The 19,505-nt window shown below is 44.0% G+C and overlaps 1 protein-coding gene across 1 annotated transcript in view; it reads right to left on the bottom strand.

The window, feature by feature from the left end:
- The window catches only part of LOC146860101 (cholesterol side-chain cleavage enzyme, mitochondrial-like), a 219,375-nt gene that overhangs the window by 95,256 nt on the left and 104,614 nt on the right, over nt 1–19,505 (bottom strand). The window contains exons 2-4 of the mRNA XM_085643887.1: nt 16,802–16,957; nt 11,957–12,156; nt 4,197–4,400 (exon numbers count right to left, since the gene is read on the bottom strand). Of these exons, the coding sequence (XP_085500013.1) occupies nt 4,197–4,400; nt 11,957–12,156; nt 16,802–16,957 (560 nt within the window). The remainder of the gene's footprint in view (nt 1–4,196; nt 4,401–11,956; nt 12,157–16,801; nt 16,958–19,505) is intronic.

Raw genomic sequence — 19,505 nt, 5'->3', positions numbered from 1 at the left:
CAGTGTCGAAGGCCACAGACATGTTGAGCAGGATGTGGGCGCTGTATCCCCCCTGTCTAGGATGATTCGAATGTCGTCAGTGTCCGTGATGAGTGCTGTTTCCATGATGTGGTAATTTCGGAATCCTAATTGAATGTTGTCTAGAAGATGGTGAAGATCGAGGTGGGATGTTGTGAGTTGTGGCTTGTTAATAACCTTCTAAAATACTTAAGCTGGATGGGGGAGCAGGGAGATGTGTCAGAAGTTGCTCAGTTTATTCATGTTGGCTGTGGGCTTTTTGAGGAGGGCATTGATTTCGGCGAGTTTCCATGCATCCGGGAAAGTGGCAGGCCTAATGGAGGTGTTCATGATGTGGGTCAGGGTGGTGCTGATTTGTGATGTTCCCAGTTTGTAGTTGTAGTGGGGGCATGGGTGGGTTGGGACCCTTAAGCGGATGATCCTCATGACTGCTACTGTGTTGTTTCTGGTGAAGGTAGTCCATTCGGTTAGGTGTCTGTCTTGGTTGGTGGTGGGTAGGTTAGTGAGTTCTTTGGGGATTGAGTTGGTGTGCAAAGTTGCTGAAGATGTTTGCGATTTTGCTGTGGAAGAAGTTGGATAGGTTTTTGCAGAGTTGCTGGGAGGCAATGATGACTTTGTGAGGTCTCGAAGAGGGCCGGTGATGTCTGAAAGGTTTTTCATGAAATGCTTGCAGTATTTCACCATGACCAGGAAGATGCAGACTCCAGACACTAATGATGGGGCTGGGGCCTCTTGTATGTCCTTTACTTTGTCTGGGTCGGGCCAATGCGTTTGCCGAGAAGCTGTGCCCAAAGAAGGTGATATCCCTTCATAGGAAGTCACACTTCTCGCTGTGTAGCGTGATCCCTCGTTCGCTGAGCTGTGTGAAGATGGCATGGCGGTGAGTTGGATGTTCCTCAAGCGTGGGAGCGTGAAGGAGGATATCATCACTCACGGTAGGCACTCCGGGCAGGCCATGGAAGACATTCTTCACGAAGGTTTGGAAACTTTGTCTGCGCTGGAGATGCTGAAGTTGAGCCTTGTGTACGTCCAGTGGCCTGCATGAGTTGAGAAGATGGTAATGGGATGCAGTCCGGGTGCAGTGGAATTTGGTGAGTGTCTGACCTGAGTTCCATTTTGGAGAACCATTAAGAGTTCGACATCTCCCAGATGATGTTATCTATGGTTGGTATGAGATAATGTTCCCGCTTAATCGCTAGGTTTGGGACCCTCATGTCTACACAAATGCGGACTGCATCAGGCTGCTTGGGTTTCTTTGGCACCACGATGGGGGCCACCCATGGTGTGGGGCGTCTTACCTGCTCAATGATACTGGCTTTCGCCAGGTGCTTCCGCTCGGCCTCTACCTCGAGTCGAAGGTGGAATGCAATCCTCCGATGCCTGAGGGCCACGGGGCGACAAACTCATCAATGTGCAGCTGAATGGCTGGATCTACCAGGCAGCCGATTCTATCGATCAGCTGTGTGGGATCCTGCAACAGACTGTCCAGATAATACTCATGCACCCCAAAAGCAAATTGTATGAGGTTGAGATTATGGACTGCGCAACAACAAAGGAGGAATCCTGACCCTTCTTGTGATAAGTTTTGTTTTCTCTTGTTGCCCCACTGCCTTGTATGGGCTTCTCACAGGGCAGGGAGCTCCGGTGGGTCAGGAGACAGCAGGGGCGCAGCCGCCTTGCCGGTGAGGTGTGTTTTTCGTTGAACGGGACTTTCCCTCGTCCTGAGAGAGAGAGAGCGACAAGGAGCCCTGCTCTTCAGGGTCAGCCAATCAGGGAAAGGTGGGCTCTTGCACGCAGCTAGCAGCTGAGCAAGCCAAAGAGGCTCCATTGGCTTTCCTCCATGGGCGTCGGAGATATGTGAATTGCAGGTGGTGTAACCAGGCCTAGTAGGAGACAGTGGGAAGCCGGGTGAACAAGGACAGGCATCCACTGGGACCATGGCCCCCTCGTCACTAGTGTAGTGTGCTCGGTAAGGCACAGGCTCCCCCAAAAGATAACATACAGTTCTTGGTACAGGCCTGGTTTCTCAACTCAATGACGCCGGGCACCCCGGGTTATATATTATGTAGCGCTGGCGTACATTAGGTATCTTAATCACATTTAAGTACTCCACTATTGTTCTTATCAAGTTATTGATTGTAAGAAGAGAGGAAGAGGTGCTGGGATGTCCCTACGTGAAGCAACCACTTATGCAGTGGTGTAGGAAAATACCTTTCTTTTATTTATTTTCCCTCACACACCGTAGTGGTGTCATGCTTCATCATCGGGACACCGCGACCCCTATAAGTTGCGGTGGGCTTGACCAATATTTCAGCGAGCACTTAGATAATATAACAGACCAGGGGGATAAAGATAAAACATTCTGTGTTAGACCCCAGTATCCCTTTATTCTTGGGTCTGACAGGAATATTAAAATAATGAATAATAGGGTTGTATGGAAAATTATGGTCCTAAGACCCTAGGGCCAACATGTTTCAGTCCTTGTGTGCCCAAAAAATTGGTGCTAGGACTTTTTTCAGGGCTGTGTCATCCCCTGGTGTGAACAGAACTGGGAATTACCCTATTCTTTTTAGATAAAGGGCAGATAGCTGCTCCTTTGTATGTCGATATTAGATTAAAAGATGTGTCACTCCATCCCGTTTGGAGAGTAATAGTGATCCATGTGGAATCACGCTTTTACGGGGATGTCCGGTCTGCCCGGTCTCTCCCTTCTAATAACCTACGTGGCGCGGATTCCATCGGCTTGTGCGCTCACAGGGATACTGGGGTCTAACACGGAATTTTTAATCTTTATCCCCCTGGTCTGTTATATTATGTAAGTGCTCCCTGAAATATTGGTCGAGCCCACTGCGACTTTTAGGGGTCGCGGTGTCCCGATGATGAAGCATGACACCACTAGGGTGTGTGAGGGAAAATAAATAAAAGAAAGGTCTTTTCCTACACCACTGCGTAAGTGGTTGCTTCACGTAGGGACATCCCAGCACCTCTTCCTCTCTTCTTACAATCAATAACTTGATAAGAACAATAGTGGAGTACTTTAATGTGATTAAGATTTAGAATCAGGAGGGTGTACTCCCTCTTTTTCTCCTCTTGGGCCTTCAAATATTCAGGACCTCGCGGTTCTGTATATTTAGTGTATTATAAGCATTAGGTATCACCACTCCCCCTACGCACGCAAGATTTACAAGCATTCCCCCTGTGCGAGAATTACATCATGGAGTTGCCCATGACCGAGCAACACTACACAGGATAGTGAGAACCAATCAAGCCACTTCTTAACCAACTTCATGGAAAAGCCCCTAAGCAACAGCCAAGCTGGGATCCCGACAAACAGTGTTACCTGGGTCGGGTCATCTCCCTTATTGCTGAATGACATCAGACCCTGTTGGGTCGCAAGGGTTTCCGAGTCGCCATCTAATTATTTTGATCACTGCCTAAGCGCCCAAGTCGCAGGTCGGGCCCTCAGCGGGAACTGATTATGCAATTCATCCTCGATTGGCCTTCCACTGCAAGGGAGCAGAGTAGCAAGTTATTGCTGGCACCAATGCAAGGGCCTCTGACTGCACTTTCTCAGTATGCCGTGCATTTCATCTAAAGTCTTCAGCAGCAGTCTGGTACAAATAGCATTCCCGTAGCCTCCGCACCATGCTCCCCACCTTAGCGGGGCCATCCCCAGCTGCAGCTTGCACTTTTAGTCTTATTAAGATGGATTCTGTGAGTTTAAGGGATAGGAGCTCCTGATAACCCATACCCCCCAGATGTAGTAATATGATGGAAAAATATTATGATATGTATGTAATGCTTTTTGGTAACTTTATGTGGAAGGTTAAGACCGTGCTGATAACAACACTTATCAATTCTTTTTCCTCTTTCCTACCCTTTATTTGTTAAATACATTTATATAAGGATGCTTTAAAGTGTTTTAAACCTATTTAGATTTTATGGAAAATGGTATTTTGATTAGTTCTACTGCAGCACCAAATCAGATCACAGCCATCATGTGCTATTGTAGGTAAGAGAGCCTGCAAAGGTCTGCCTAAACTATTGCTATTCAAGTATCATCTCAAATAGTCTTCCTCGTACTCACCACATCAGAAGTAAACAATTCCATTTCTAGTTTCCTTTCACTGATGCATTCTATCTTGCTTACTCACCCCACTATGAAGTCTTTTACTCACCTTGAGTAAAGATCACATCCCATGCCTCTATATGACCCGTCCAGATTTTGGAGTTGATAGCACGTAGCAGTTCTGGTGGGATGTAGAGCATTGGTGAGGTGGTCTGAAACATTTTAGTGACAGCATCAATGAATCGCTGTGCCTCATGGTCAATACAATCCTGCAGGAGTCCGAGTCGCTCCCCATACAATACATACGAAACAGCTGCAAATTTCAGAAAAAAATGCAAAGTCAGCATTGACCACAAACAGAAAAAACATATAGGTCGGTAATGTGATGGAACACCCTCCACTCATAATGTACTCTCAAACCAGTAACAAAGAAAGGTATCATGGAAATATGAAAACATCTGTCATCACACTGCTCCACTCTATATATATATATATATACATTTTTTTTTACTATGTACTGGATTTTATTTTTTGGGGCTTAGTTGCTTTGGGCACTTTGCCACTACTGACAGTGTCAAAGTGCAAGGGCTCTCTGTGTAAATTGAGATTACGATTGGTTATCCCTGATTGGCATATTTTGTTTCATGGTAACTCCCTAGTAAAGTGCACTGAGTGTACCAGGGCCTGTACATCAAATGCTACTAGTGAGCTTGCAGAAATGATTGTGCCACCCACATGAGTAGCCCTGGAAATGTGGCTCAGACTTGCCACTGCAGTGTCTGAACGTGCAGTTTTTTAACTGCCATGTTAATCTGTCAAGTACACCCACTTGCCAGGCCCTAACCTTCCCTTTTCCTACATGTTCGGCACAGCTCAGGTAGGCCCAAGGTACCCCCATGGGCAGGGTGCTGTGAATGTGAAAGGTAGGACATGTACCGTTGTGTTTTACACGTCCTGATGGTGAAATACTGTGTATTTCATTTTTCACTGTTGAAAGGCTAACTGTCCCATAGGCTATCATTGGAGCTGCACTGTAACATTTTACATGTGTAACTTTCATTTGGGAACAGCTAGAGATTTGGAGTTTAGGCTCTCAGAATTTACTAACACTTCTTTTAGTAAAGGTGTTTTTTAAATTGTGGGTTGAAAATGGCACTTTTAGAAAGTGGACATTTTCTTGTTTAACTGTTCTGTGTGCCTCTGCCTGTTTGTGTATTCACTGTCTGGTTTTGGACTGACAGGGCTGGGGATGTGCATTCACTCTAGACAGTCACAAGGGGGTAGAGGTGGGTACTGCCTTGCCTGGGTGACTCATCGCTAGGCTGAATAGACCTTTCTGCATTTAGAGTGGTGGGAGGAGTTTTCAACATCACATGAATAGGCTGTGTCTGCTCTGCACAATGTTGTCTCCACTTCTTGCAGTGAAGCTGGACCAGGGAGGACAGACCTTGTTTTTAACTGAGCTCAGAGACTCTTGCAACAAAGACTACAAAGAGAAAATGGGGTATAAATATTAGACGTAAGACCCCAGCACTTTAAATCACTTCTTAAATCAAGAGTAACCTATTCCAAGGAGAAGAGCTGAAGAGCTGTGAGGAGGAGTACTGCCCTATTGCTAGGTGGTGCTTTGCTGGGTTGGCCTGCAGTTGTTGCTTCTGCCAAGGAGAGGATAAAGACTGGAACTTTGATGTGAATCTGCTTGTGAAGAATCTCAAAGGCATAATGACTTCACCACCTGCTTCCCTGAACTCCACTGCTGGAAGTTCTGAGCTGCCAGGAGGTGCCTGTTCCAGTTCTGGGCCTCTGGAGGTTGTTCCTGTTGCTGAGAGCTGAAAAAGCTTGAAGAAACCAAGAAAATTGACGTATTGCTTTTCAAGCAACTGTGGTTTTCCTTACTTCCCTTCTCTGCATCTGTTTGGCCTTGTAACTTTTGACGCATTTGAGGTACTTTGTGTTAAAGTCACACATCTATAGTTTTGTATGGACAGAATCGCTTGAAACCTTTTGAAAATCATATTTTGAATTATGTATGTTGGAGTTTTGTCATTTTTGTCTTGTTTGGTTCAGATAAAAATACTATATTTTTCTAAACTGGTGTGGTGTCCATTTGCAGTGTCTTCACTATGTTACTCTGTGCCTGGGGAACAAACACTTTGCATATTGCCTTTGGGATAAGCCTGCCTGCTTGTGCCAAGATACCAAGGGGGTGAGCAGGGGTCTAAAGTGTGTAACTCCCTTATCCTGACTAGAAGCAAGGATCCCTACTTGGACAAGGGGCATACCAAATGTCACAGTGATATTTTCAATGATGTCATAGAAGATGTCATAAGTGTTATAAAATGTGGGGTAATTAGCAGTGCATGGCAAAGGTGTGAGACATAGTTACCTTAGTTATAGTTACCTGAGCTAACAAATTATACAAAGATAAGCTAATTATACCGTAACTTTAACCTTTGTTTTTTTCAGTGAATGTTTAGGTTTTTTTTAACGTAAAGTAATATTTTGTTACCATACATAAGGCCAACCCCACGCCTCACATGACCTTTTATTGTGCATTGTGGGGGGTTGGTCTTTGGGCTTCGGGGACACCATCCCCTGGGGGATATGTTTTGAAAGGATATGAGTTGCCCCTTCTCTGAGACACTTTGGACCGCCCCTGGGGCAAAACAAAATTTGTAAAGAGGAGGGGGACACGTGGACCCCCTTCTCGAGTCCAAAGTAGCCCAGTGACCCCATCCCCCAGGGCCATGAAGGAGAAGGAGCGTGCATATATTCACCCTGACCTAATAATGGCCCCGGGGATCCCATGCCCAGGGCAAAACCATATATGTAAGGGGAGGGGAGTGGATGCTCCTCCTTCCCTAGCCAATAGTGGCCCCAGGGATCCCAAACCTTGGCCAAAAGAAATATATTAAGGGGGGAGGCACTTATCCCCGTCCTCCAGCCATTATTGGTGCCTGGAACCCTATCCCCTGTGACCGACTTCCAATATAAAGAGGAGGGGGCAGCACAGACCCTATCCCCTGGGGCCACAAATTATAAAGGTGAGGGGGTTGCGCAGCCTCTCTCTCTGAGCCTATTCTGGCCCTGAGGACCACATCCCCAGTGCATTTCTAATTATAGTTTGCTGCCCTGGTGCCCGCCAACCATGTTGAAGGTATGTAATATTTATGATGAAATCATCAATATATCTTCAATAATTGGCTCTCTTCGATACCGTAGATCTCAACATTTGAAATTCCAGCTTTGGATTTTGGATGAAAACTCAATTTTAGCAGATGAGAACAAATGTATAATTGTCAGGTTGCTTTTTAGATTTTTTAATGGCAAATGAGCTGTACTCTCATCTTCCAGACACCCAAATTGCTATAGTACATTGTTACTAAATGCTACATGCAGGCTACTACAGGGCCAGTCTCCCAATAATCAAGTCATACCTTTTCTTGCTTCCCAACACTGGTGTTAATTTCATTAACACATTAGGGCACGATTGAGAATGGGCTGCACAAATTGGGTGCAAATTGTGCATTTGCTAGCTTGCAACAACATAGGATGCACAAATTACCCAGTGCAGAATTTGCACATGCAAAATGAGGAATCGGGTATGATTTCTAGGGGTGGGTGGAATTTGCGAAATTCACATTCGCAAATTATCGCGAAAATGTTAAAAATCTCCGCAAACACGCAGAAAAATCGCGAAGATGCGGAAGTTTTTTTCCCGCCCGTTCGCGGTATTTTCTGCATGGTCGCGGCTCGCCAACTTACCCATGTGGTTGCTCGCGGCCGCAGCCATCTTGTTTTCACCTGTCTCGATGTGCATGATCGCGAGAAGAAAGACGTGATCGCGCGACGAATGACGTCACTGCGGGCGCGAACTGTCGCGAGACAGCGCAAATGGCTACCAACAATCCAACATCTCATGGAGAACACGACCGGGAAAACTTGTCGGCGAACGCGGGGATTCAGGTAATGCGATCGCGCGCACGCGAGAATGTATTATTTTACAGCGCGAGCAAGCAAAACATTTTTGGTAAAATGCGGATTGCGGAAATTTTTACATTTTCGCGCTCTCCGCGGAACACGAAAATGTCAAATTATCGCAATTTCCGCGACCGGAACGGAATTTTAGCCCAGGCCTAATGATTTCCACATAATTCCACTCATTAGCAGGTGTGCCAAATGACACTCAACGCTTCAAGGATCTGAAGCAAGTACTTCTGACTGCTAATCGTGGGACGAAATTCCCACAATTTGCTGCAAGGCTGTAATCTCAATTAAAGCTCAAATGAGAGCTTGTGCCTGTAGGAGGCTGGCTTAATATATGGTGCACACGTATTTAAGTAAAGCACCTCACACTAATCCAGACAACCCTTATGGTGGTTTTAGTGGTCTTATACAACCTTAGAAAGCTCTCTAAGTGGTAGCTGTGGAGAGTAGCCTTCAGGCTTCGTCCAGAAGGAGTGTTAAGGAATGCTTTACCAGTTCTAATCATGTAGTGTAGGTTAAACGGAAAAGAGTCACACAGTGTAGTTATGAAAATATGTATTGTTACTACACAACACTCACTAACACATTGGTATATCTCCTACCCTGAGATATCAACACAAATACACAAGAATACTACAATTGCAAGAGGTAAGTAAGTACAATACAGAGTGGTCTCCAGGGGGAGACCAAACCATATACTATGCAAACTGCGACTAAAGTTTCGACCAGGAGACTCAGAAGAGTTAGGGACACAAGGAACCACTCAATGTAATTACCCAGGAACCCCATGGAGGCTGTGTGCAGAGTGGAAACACATACTCAATAGTAGTCTATAGGAAAGCCTCGGTTGCAGTTTTGAAGAAGAAGGACCCTTCCCAGTGGACCTTGAAAAACCCCATGGAAGACAGAAGGTTGGTGAGTCATCACAACTGTGGATACCCCTTGGAACCAGGATCCTACACCAGGGAAGCCAGGTGCATAGGTGCGAAGTGACGTCGGAAACCGCCGTAGACCACAATGGAGGAATTCAGTAAAGATGCCACTGGCAAATACTGTGCAATAGTCCAGTGGAATCCATGGGTAGGTTCTTGAAGAGAAGACCATGCAATCAGAGGTGTCCAGAAGAGGTGATCAGGAGGCACGGAAGAACAATGCCCACCGATGACGGAAGATGCCGGAGTGATAAAGTGACCTTGTCGCTGTAGCTGTGAGGACCAGGCAATGCTGAGGAAGACCAGGAGCTATTTATGAGCTGTCCCACATCGTAAGTCGATAACCAGGGGGTCGATTTCCAGCGGGGGTAACAACAAGCCTTGGCAGCAGCAACAGACATGGAAAATGATGAAGGAGCAACGTTGGGACCAGCAAGGTCCAAGGGACTCACCAGGAGCATGGGAACCCACTGAAGCAAGAGAAGACCCTCAAGAGGACCCACACGCCAAAGGCACAGGAGTCGCAAGAGGACCTTAAGCAGGTCACCAAAGAAGTAGGCCCATGGTGCAGAGGATGTGGTGCAGATGCTGATCTTGGCAGAAAGAGATACTGGTGGATGGAACTTCTTGAGGCCAGAAGATCCCTGGAGTACAGAGCCAACAATCTTTGGCAATGGCAGGTTGATGTGGTTCACAGGGCTTTAGTCCGAGCGATTCTTACGAGGGATACTGGCCTCAAATTTGCTGAGAGGACAGGTCAGGCCTCATTTGAGTGACAGAACCACTACCTGTGTTGCTGAGCCTTTCGAAGTCCGTGGGACATCGGGAGCAGCAGACTGGTCGGCTTTGTTGCAGACCTGCAAATGCAGGGGAGTGACTCCTTTACTACAAAGGAGATTACTTCAAGTGTCCATGATGTCCACTGGTCTTTTGACGAAGTCCAGCGAAGTACAAGTGTCCAGACGGTCGAAGAGTGACGTGGTTTCAGGCTTGAGTCTTGTCCCATGATGAATCTGAGGACCCACCCACAGGTAAACACTTTGATAACCTAAGAAAGGGGTCAGGAAGACTCAGGAGTCCCTCCCAGAGGAGGGGCTGGATAGAGGGGAGGATACTCCCATGTCCTTTGTCCAATTTTGTACCAGAGCAGGAGCTAAGGGTTCCCTGAATTGGTTCTAACTAGAGTTTGCAAGGAGGGCACCAAATGTGCCCTTCAAAGCAGTCTGGTGGCGCTATCAAGCGTCTCCACCCCAGCCCAATACACTAAGTCTTGTCTGGGAGGAGGACACACCTCCCTGTGACAGGAAAGCTTTAGTTCTACCTTCCCATGTTTGAGCTCAGCTCATCATTAGGAGTGCAGAATCATGTCTGGGGTGGTCTGTAGCACTAGTTTGCTGGCAGACCCTGGGAGGCTGTTACCGGGAGTACTGGGGACTTCCTGGAGGAGCCCCCTTGTGCAAGGAATCATATTGCAACACCAGTAACGGTGTTGGGGTATGATTCCAACATGTATGATACCAAACATGCCCAGATTCGGCACAGCCACTATATGGTCAGCCATTTTGTAATGACGTATAGCCACTATATTTATCAAAAGTGCTGACCGCACTTACAAAGAATGGAGAATCGACTCTGGGATTTGTAGGGGTGTCCTGCTCAGACAGGGGCACCTTATACTTATAACCCAGCACCCTGACTTCAAGATTGAAAGGTCTTGCTTAGGAGTGACTTATAGGTTTTAAGTGTAGTGACCTCAGATATAAGAAAACATATATCTGTCATAAGTGGTGCTAGCACCAGCTTACACAGGCTACAATGGCAGGCCTGTAGTCACAGGTTGAGTGGTCTCTCATGGGTGGTATACTACATGCTGCAGCCTATGGAACCCCCCGGGTGTACCTATGCCCTTGGTAACTTAGTACCATAGACTAGGGACTTGCAAGGGTACACTAGTAGCCAATTGTGGAGGTACAGAAGTACTACCATGTCAAATTTAGAGAGGAAGCACAGTGACTGGGGTCCTGATTAGCAGGACACCAGGCAGACTAGTCCAAAACATACTGACACCAGCAGAAACTGGGGTAACCATGAAAGCAGATCCTACTTTGCTACAGTGCCCAAAAAGGAATTACTGGGCCCATTGTGATAGGTATGTACGTTAATAGATGTTATGTTCTGAAATCCTTTTCGCCTGTAAACCCACTCTATCTACAGAATCAGAAGCGTTAAATCTTTAAAACGGAGTATGGAAAAGGCAAGGGTCTTCTTACTGATAGAAGTGGAGTTCCTCAACTCGTCAACAGTATTCCTGCACACCCTTCTTTAACACAAAGTAATTAGAAATGTTCAATGATACATTGTTTCTAGATATCCATTAGTCCTACCACACCCGATGTTTACTTATTAACCTCCTGCTTGTGGCTGCCTAGGGCACTTCTGGACATCTGGTGGCACCTTACAAAGAAATGGTGGAGCCATAGTGGACTTGGGCAGCATGAGAAGCATATATAGTGGTGGGATAATGCCTAGTGTGAGAATGGGAATCTGGCAGTAGTTCTAGTGGTACAGTGATACCTTTGCAGAGTGCTTGTTGCACCTGATGACTGGATGATTGATACATATCTATGTTGAATCGTGGAAAGTAGAGAAGCCATTGTTGTTCTGTGCTTGTGTCTCTTATAGAGTTTGCCTGGTTATCTGGGGGCATTCTGAAATGGGAGGCATGTTGGATGATGCGGATGGTTTGGATGCCTGCGTTACAGGTTAGGACAATGTGCTGGGAATAAACTACTTGAAGACATCCTGTCCTCCCACTTTATTATAACTTCTAGTAATGCCAGTCACACAGTGTTGACTGTGTGTGGACTTGTCTTCATTTGGCTTCAGGATGTTCTCAAGTTTACTACAGTGGCATTCCACTAATAGAGCATCGAGTGGAAAGGAGTCTTACACTCAAGAGCAAAGCGGAAGAGTTCATTTGATAGGTCAGCTGTCCACCGCCCACGCCCACTTCTTTGAATCTGGTAGTGGATCCGCTTCACAAAGTCCTCGCCTACTTCATTCAGTAATGGCAAGAACTGGTCGATCACTTTCAGTGAGAGCACTTCTTTGTTGAGCACCAGGCGGTTGGACCTCCAGTCCTCTCCACTCCTGTAAAACATGAGGAAATATTCCCATGAAGAACAATCAAATATAAGAACATTGTTAAGGATCACCAGGTACTCTGCCATAAAAATAAAGAGACTAATCGCATAGCAATTCTCAGGGACAAAGTCATGGTCACCAGCACATAAAGAGAAGACATGCATGGAAGTACATGTATTCAACACCACCTATCTCAGGAGACAAACTACAGACTGCAAGAAAGATAAACTGATAACTACAGAGGGAGCGTTGAAGTTTACCAAACCATTTAATAATAATTTGAGTTAAACTGACTTAAAGTGTTTCGGTAGTGATTGATTTAGGCTAGCTTAAGTTGGGTTGATGTAGTCTGCTGATCCAGAGCTTAATTTGTAAAGGAAATGTTGCTGGAGCCAGAAGCTCTGCTCAGAAGCCCATGGCCAGTGAACTACAGAGGGAGGTTTGGGGTCACAGGTACGTCACTCATTCCCATGTTAAAATTGACGCACCAGTGGAACAAGGGGCTTGAAAATAAGCCCCATAATATTAATTTGAGTTTAACTGAGTTACAGTGTTTTGGAAGTGATTAAATGGTTTGGGTGATGGATTGGATTCAACATGGCTTAAATCATCACTAATAATAAAATTAGTCACTGAAATCTGTATCAGTCTTTACTGTTGAAGACAGCAGAGCATGATGGTTGTTTTGGTGTCGCCTTTCTGTGTTAGTATGGCTTAAAGATTGCCTAAAAAACTTGACTTCTTTAAATAATGCTATTTTTAGTATTGCACGCAGCGTTCTGTGATTACACACCTTCTTCCACAGTACTCTCCTGTCCCCACTATGCACCACGCATAGCCAATTAAAAAAGGTAGGTCTGTGTACTGAAAGAATGTTTCAAAGTACTGTATGCAGTTGTGTGTAATTACTTTGAAGTTAATTATATTTGTTCTACAGTTGTGTGCAACTGTTGTGCACCTGTGTCACCACCTGGAGAAATGTACAGGAACGTGAGGAACAAATGCAATATGCATTAATGTATTCCTATCCCCCAAGCGCCAGCACATCAGGATTACTACCATAATGTCTTACAAAAAAGGTTTACATGCGGGGCCCTCTGTTGCTGTTTCCTTTCAAAATATGCATGCAGCCCCAAGTACTGGTTATTGCACAGCATCAAACAAAATAGGGGAGAGGGCCCCACGCAGCCAGTGGATAAGGCACAGTATTAAACAGTAGAAGTAAAATTCCCCCTTGGGCAGTAGAACGCCACATATATATGCACAACATTCAATCTTAAACCAGCAAGAGCTGGTCTTAATTACGTTATATGGACCCACACATCAGTACCACTACAGTATGAAGAGACACTAGGCAAAAAAGATGTACTGTCAAATCTCGTTTGTTTTTTTTAAACATTATCATGGACTCAAAACTCATATATGTCATTCTCAAAAATCCCAGTAAAAAAACATGTTATCATTTTACAAGGCAAAAACAGAGTTGCTGCTTCTTAGAAGTCCTATATTTAAAACCAATTCTTTCTTTCCACAATATGGCACAAAATAAATTAATGCAGTCAATTAAAAATAAGGAAAAATTGATAAACAGCACAGGGAGTAACACAAAAAGACAAAACCCATGATACATTCAGTATTACTGATCTGTGTCAACATTATGCATGATAATTGATCTAAAAATTATCAGAGGTCATATCAGACATGTTTACAGATTCTTTATTTTTTTACTTCATTTACGCGTTTCGGTGGATCTTATGATTTTTACCACCTTCTTCAGGATAACATATGGATTCTCCCACAAACAAAAATAATTAAAACCGATAAAAGGAACATGCAGTGTTCCTATTTGAGACCTGTGCTTTACTACTAGTTTTCAAACAAGACTTCTTCTTTTGAAGATTCCGATCAATCAGGAATGGACCCTAATCATGGATAGCCATCCCTTCTCGAGATGATGCTACTTCAATCCTTCGCCACTGGACCCTGTCTTATCCAGGCTGAAGAAGTTATGTAGGGGAGCTTTGTCCTCCTTACAAATTATAGTTGCCACGCAAGTTTGCTTCAGTCAAAATATTTTTTAGACAATGTTTTACTTGGAAAACTTTTTATGCCACGTGTATGCTGTAACACATTCTGACTCTCTTTATACTGTAGTAGTAATGACGTCTGGATCAATATAACGTATGGGAGACCAGCTCTTGCTGCTGTAAGATTGAATGTTGTATGCATATGTGGTGATGTACTTCCCAAGGGGATATTTTACTTATACTATTGCATAACATCAACTTAAATGTCAGATGAATGTGAATAGTATTCAGATCTACCTCTGCCTGAAGAATGGATCTGAAAGCTGCAAAAGCATCAACGAAGGTCTCGTTTAAAGTTGTCCAGCACCACGCATCTGCCAAAAACTAGCAGATTCCCTGTCCACCCAGCCATTGACTCCTGGCCTCCTTTACAGTGCAGGAGATGGTGGTGCTGGTTTTCCTGACAGCGGAGCAGCCACCATCTCTGCCATAGGGAAATCCCTCATCATGAGGCACCCACCAGCAGAATTGGCATCAGAATGCCCAACCTAATTACAGTGATGCCATATTAACCGTTTGGAAAAAACAAAAAAATACCCTATGCACTTTATCCCAGTGCAATAGTTTTTTTTCCCAAAGATGAGTCATGCTGGGATATTGTCTTTAAAAAAAATGTCTCGCCTGTCGGCCACAGGGAGACTGGTCGTAGTAATGTTTGTTTTCACTGAAGTGGCACCTACCATGTTGGCAGGAGCAGTTTCCCAGGTGTGTTGTCTGGCCAATCACTGCGAGGCTGGCGGAGTTGGTGCAAACTGTTCTAATTTAATTTGGAATCATTTAGACCTACCATTTTAGCTAAATGTTAGTCGTTGTGATCAAAAGATGGAAGATTAGCAGAACATTGGAACCAGTCTGTGACTTTATAATGAAATAAGCCTACATAGGACCACAACAAAAACTGTAGAAACAATGTAATCCATTTTGAACTGAAGTACAGATTTAAAGGCTTAAATTAAAATAATCTCAACATCAATATATTGAAGAATAACAGGAATATTTTAATGTGGATAATCCTAATGCAGATAGAACACTAGCGTTTTAGACATATATGTAAATTGCACACACGTCAAACACTAAAGAAGTCACTGTAAACTCTTGAGCGAGGGGTTTTCATTTAGGAAAGATCAGAGATAATGAGAAATTGCCTGAATTTCAAAATGGCGGAGAGGGCAGACAGATGCATGGAGTCATCCATCTCGGTCTGCAGATGTTTTACTCGCTGCGCTACAAGACTGAGGGCAGGGGAGCCCATGGAACCCAGTAGTACATGATCCAGCAGGGGTAGTCAACATTCATTCAACCTTGGATAGACATGAGGCAGTCAGTGACTGCTTCGCCTCATTCTCTCTTGCAGTATGAAGTGGAGCTGGCTAAAATCAGACTAGCCTATACAGGGTACTTAGAATAGAGGTTGGGTGTGTTAATTTACATTGGGTTGCGCTAATGTATTTTCGGGTGGCAGAAGGTTCATTTCAACTGTGTTTGTTTTGCGTGTATTGGGTTTATGTTGGTATGTATTGTTTTGAGTCAGTTAAACTGGGTTCTGGTTCTTTTGCATTTTGCCATAGTTGGGTTATAGTGGCAGAAAACGAGCTTTCATTGCATTGGTTCTGGCTGAGGTTGTGTTTCACTGGGTTTAGACTATCTTTAGTTTGGTTGGGTTGGTGTAGTCTGCTGATCTAGCGCTTCATTTGTGAAAGAAAGAGTGCGGGTGCCGGAAGCCAGTGAACTGAGCAGCGTATGTACAAGCCCCTTGCGCTGCCGGTAGGTCACTTTTGCCCATATTAGAAGTGACGCACCGGCGGGGCAAGGGGCTTGTAAATAAGCCCCTATATGTCTGCACGCTGCAAATACCAAGGCTGGTTGTCTTTAATCCACTAAAGACACTCCCTGCCACTTTCCTTGCTCTTGCAGGTGCCTGCTTTCTTCCCTTGCCGTTTTCTCTTTCTCCACCTTTCCGATCTGTGTGTTTTTCCTTCACTTGCATTCAGTAAATATCTGATGGGCAAAGTAAGGGCAGTCCCCAAAAGTAGGTGGCCCCACCGGCTCAAATTAAGCAATGTGCTGATCTTAAAATGCATTCGTTGTTAGTGTTTGGAAATAGTAAAGTTTGTATTCAAGTTAGGTTTCACTGACAGCTGTTACATTTAGTTGCAGCTGTGTTAAAATAAATTGCCCAGGCTTGTTGTGCTGTGGCATTAAGCTTAAATCGGGCAGCATTATGTTAGCTACTGGTTAGGATGTTAGCCGGTGGCTGGCTTGTTTTACACATGAATAGGTTGCATAGGATTGGCTAGAGGGATGTCGTATGGATTTGCATTCAATTGACCAGTGAATAGCCTCAGTCTGACAGAAGAAAGAACAGTTGGGGTGATTTGAGTTTTTAGAATTAGACTAAGGTTATTCGGGTTGAGCTGACTATTGTTGTGTTATGTCAGTTTTGTAATTGTTTTTAAACAATGGAATCTGGCATATAATAGCACAGCTTTTCAGTAGTCTGGTTGATGACATGCCTGACTCCAGGCAGTGCTCTGTCCATACCAGAGACCCCTCCCAGCGCTTACTTCAGCAGGACGCCGTACTTCTTGTTGCGGAAGTCCCTGTAGGCCTTCCACGGCTTTACTGTCAGTCTCTCTGGATAGCTGCCTTCCACCTTGAAAATGGTCGCAGCATCTTCTGGCTGAATGATGTTCACACTCTCATAGTATCCAATCTTCTCCCTGAAAAAAATAAAGGCACGATAGAATGACTTGAACATGTACCCAGTGAGACCTTTTTGAGGGAACAAACGTCACAATAGAGACCTGGGGGTATATGTATCAAGTTCCGTTTTTGCAATTCGCAAATAGCGATTTTTAGGGAATCGCTATTTGAGAATTGCAAAACGGGATGTAATAAAAAATTCGCAAATGTTTTGCGATTTCTTAGCATTCCTTAATTGCGATTAGCAAATTGCTAATCGCAATTAAGGAATACCTTCCCATTCATTCCTATGGGCAGGCCCATAGGAATGAAAGAGAAGACATTCTCAATTAACGATTCGCAATTAGAGAATCGCAAATTGAGAATAATTTCAAGGGTGCAAGGGTGTCATAAGGACACCCTGATGCACCCCTGAAATGAGCATGTGTGCGCATGTGGCGCACATACATGCCCTAAGGGCATGTCTGTGCGCCACATGGCACTTTGAAAGATACCAAAAAGTGCATCTTTCAAAGAAATCGCAAATTACCACCAACTTGAAGTTGGTGGTAATTTGCGATTTCTTAAGGAGAAATCGCACAACTTGGGTGCTTGTTACATTGCATTTAAGGAATCGCAATTTGCAAATCCTTAAATGCAATCGCAAAATTTGCGATGCCCTTTTGGGATGATACATCCCAAAAGGCCTTTTCCCGTTCGCAAACGGGAAAAGGGCTTGATACATATGCCCCCAGGTTACACGGGGCCATATTCACAAAACATTTTTCTATCAGTCTAATTTGCTCCTGGATATTTAGACTTAACTCATACCTAAGTTGCAATTAATTGACACTTACTGAAAAAAAAACATTTGACTCGAACCCTGTTCCTTTTAACAAGCACAGAGGAGTTAATTGGCTTTATTGATGGATGCTAAACAACATGATTCATTGCCATTGGTGGCTGCAAATTCTTTTCAGATATGGGACAGGAATCATTCTGGTCTTGGAGCAAAATCTCACTCAGGGGCTGTCTGTTCACTGTTCTCACGTATACATTTACCCGCAAGAGAACTCATTAGCTGGTTGGCAGAAACGCCTAACCATTAAGATACACTTACAATGTCAAATTCCACGTATGCTCTGTTAATCTAAGGCTTTTTTGGGGCAGGGCGTTTTAGAACGATTAAACTAGAGTTTAAAAATATGTATACTTTCCCCAAATATACACTTATTGGTAATTACAACTGGAACATTTCAGTATGGTGGCAAAGTTCTACAAGAACTAGATTGTAGGTTTACTAATGCTTAAAATAAACAATATGAGCCTGGGGAAGGAAAGATAGGACACTAACGATGGTGATTTCATTAATATTATTTTAATATAAAATAATCAATGGATAGAGTTATTCATGGATAAAGCTTACATTAAAGTTAAGAATGACATTTAATTATATTTAGATTGCTTTTAAGCTAAGACTACAATTACCGGCTAGAATTAAGTAAATTTATGTATCTATAAATGAAGCACAATAATTATACTTTAATCTAAAAACGAAATAATTGTGTAATAGGACTGATGTGGTTATATAACAAATAAAAATATACCTTCAGATGTACTGGCATTGATATAGTATATAGTTGGCAAACCATGCCAAACACTGGGCCTCAAGGTTCTAATATAGAGCCTAAACATGGTGTCACATCAATTCCTTGATTTAAGATAGCATTTCTTTACCTTTTGTCAGCACTAAACAGGGAATGGGGTGTGAAGGAAATTCATTTTTTGGTCGAGCCTACCAGACAGCACAAGCTGTCTGGATGCAAAAGATCTATTGGGAACTTAAAGTGGGCCTACAGCCCACCCATTGCTTACCATTGGCTGGCTTTATTATTACTCTCATTTGCTTGCTTCTTTTTGAATGGCTTGCCTTTCTCTTCTTGTGTTTGTGCCTTCCCTAGAGTATAACATCTTTACTTGTGTTCTTCCACTGCTCACTTTCAGGTAACTTCTTGTGTCTATTTTTGGGTAAAGACTCTAGGAGAGTGCATGAGTTTTAAAATCACTCCCCTTCCTGTAGTTCTCCCTCACCCCCACACTCTGTGTTACTCTTTTCCTGGTTTACCTTGTGTGCTTGTGTTTTTTCCCTATCCTGTGCTGCTACCCTTCTCTCTTGTGTGCTGCCTTTTCTCTCATTGTAAGGAAATACCTGTTTTTGCGTGATCACCCACAAAGATTTGGACTGATGCTGCTGGTTTGTCAACTCTGAGTGCACTGAGACCTGCCAACCAGACCTCAGTACCAGTGCTCTGACCCCTAAAAATTGTATATTTAATTGACTTCTTCACAATTGGCATGTTATAAGTCCCTAGTATATAGTGCCAAAGGTACCCAGGGCTGGTAAGTTAAAGTGTTCCTCATGGACTGCAGCACTTATTGTGCCACCATGAGTGTGACAAAGTAAAAGTATATCTCCCAGCATGCCACTGCTGACTTGTAGAGCAGTTTTTAAACTGATAACTCAACTTTGCCATTTAAACTAATGACAAAGTCCAGACCTTCCTTTTTAGGTCGAGCATTTGAAAC

This window comes from Triturus cristatus, chromosome 3_1 (genome assembly GCF_964204655.1).
Source record: "Triturus cristatus chromosome 3_1, aTriCri1.1, whole genome shotgun sequence".
Classification (NCBI taxonomy): Eukaryota; Metazoa; Chordata; class Amphibia; order Caudata; family Salamandridae; genus Triturus; species Triturus cristatus.
The sequence above is the reverse complement of the archived record's forward strand: the minus strand, read 5'-3'. Positions and strand labels throughout refer to the sequence as shown.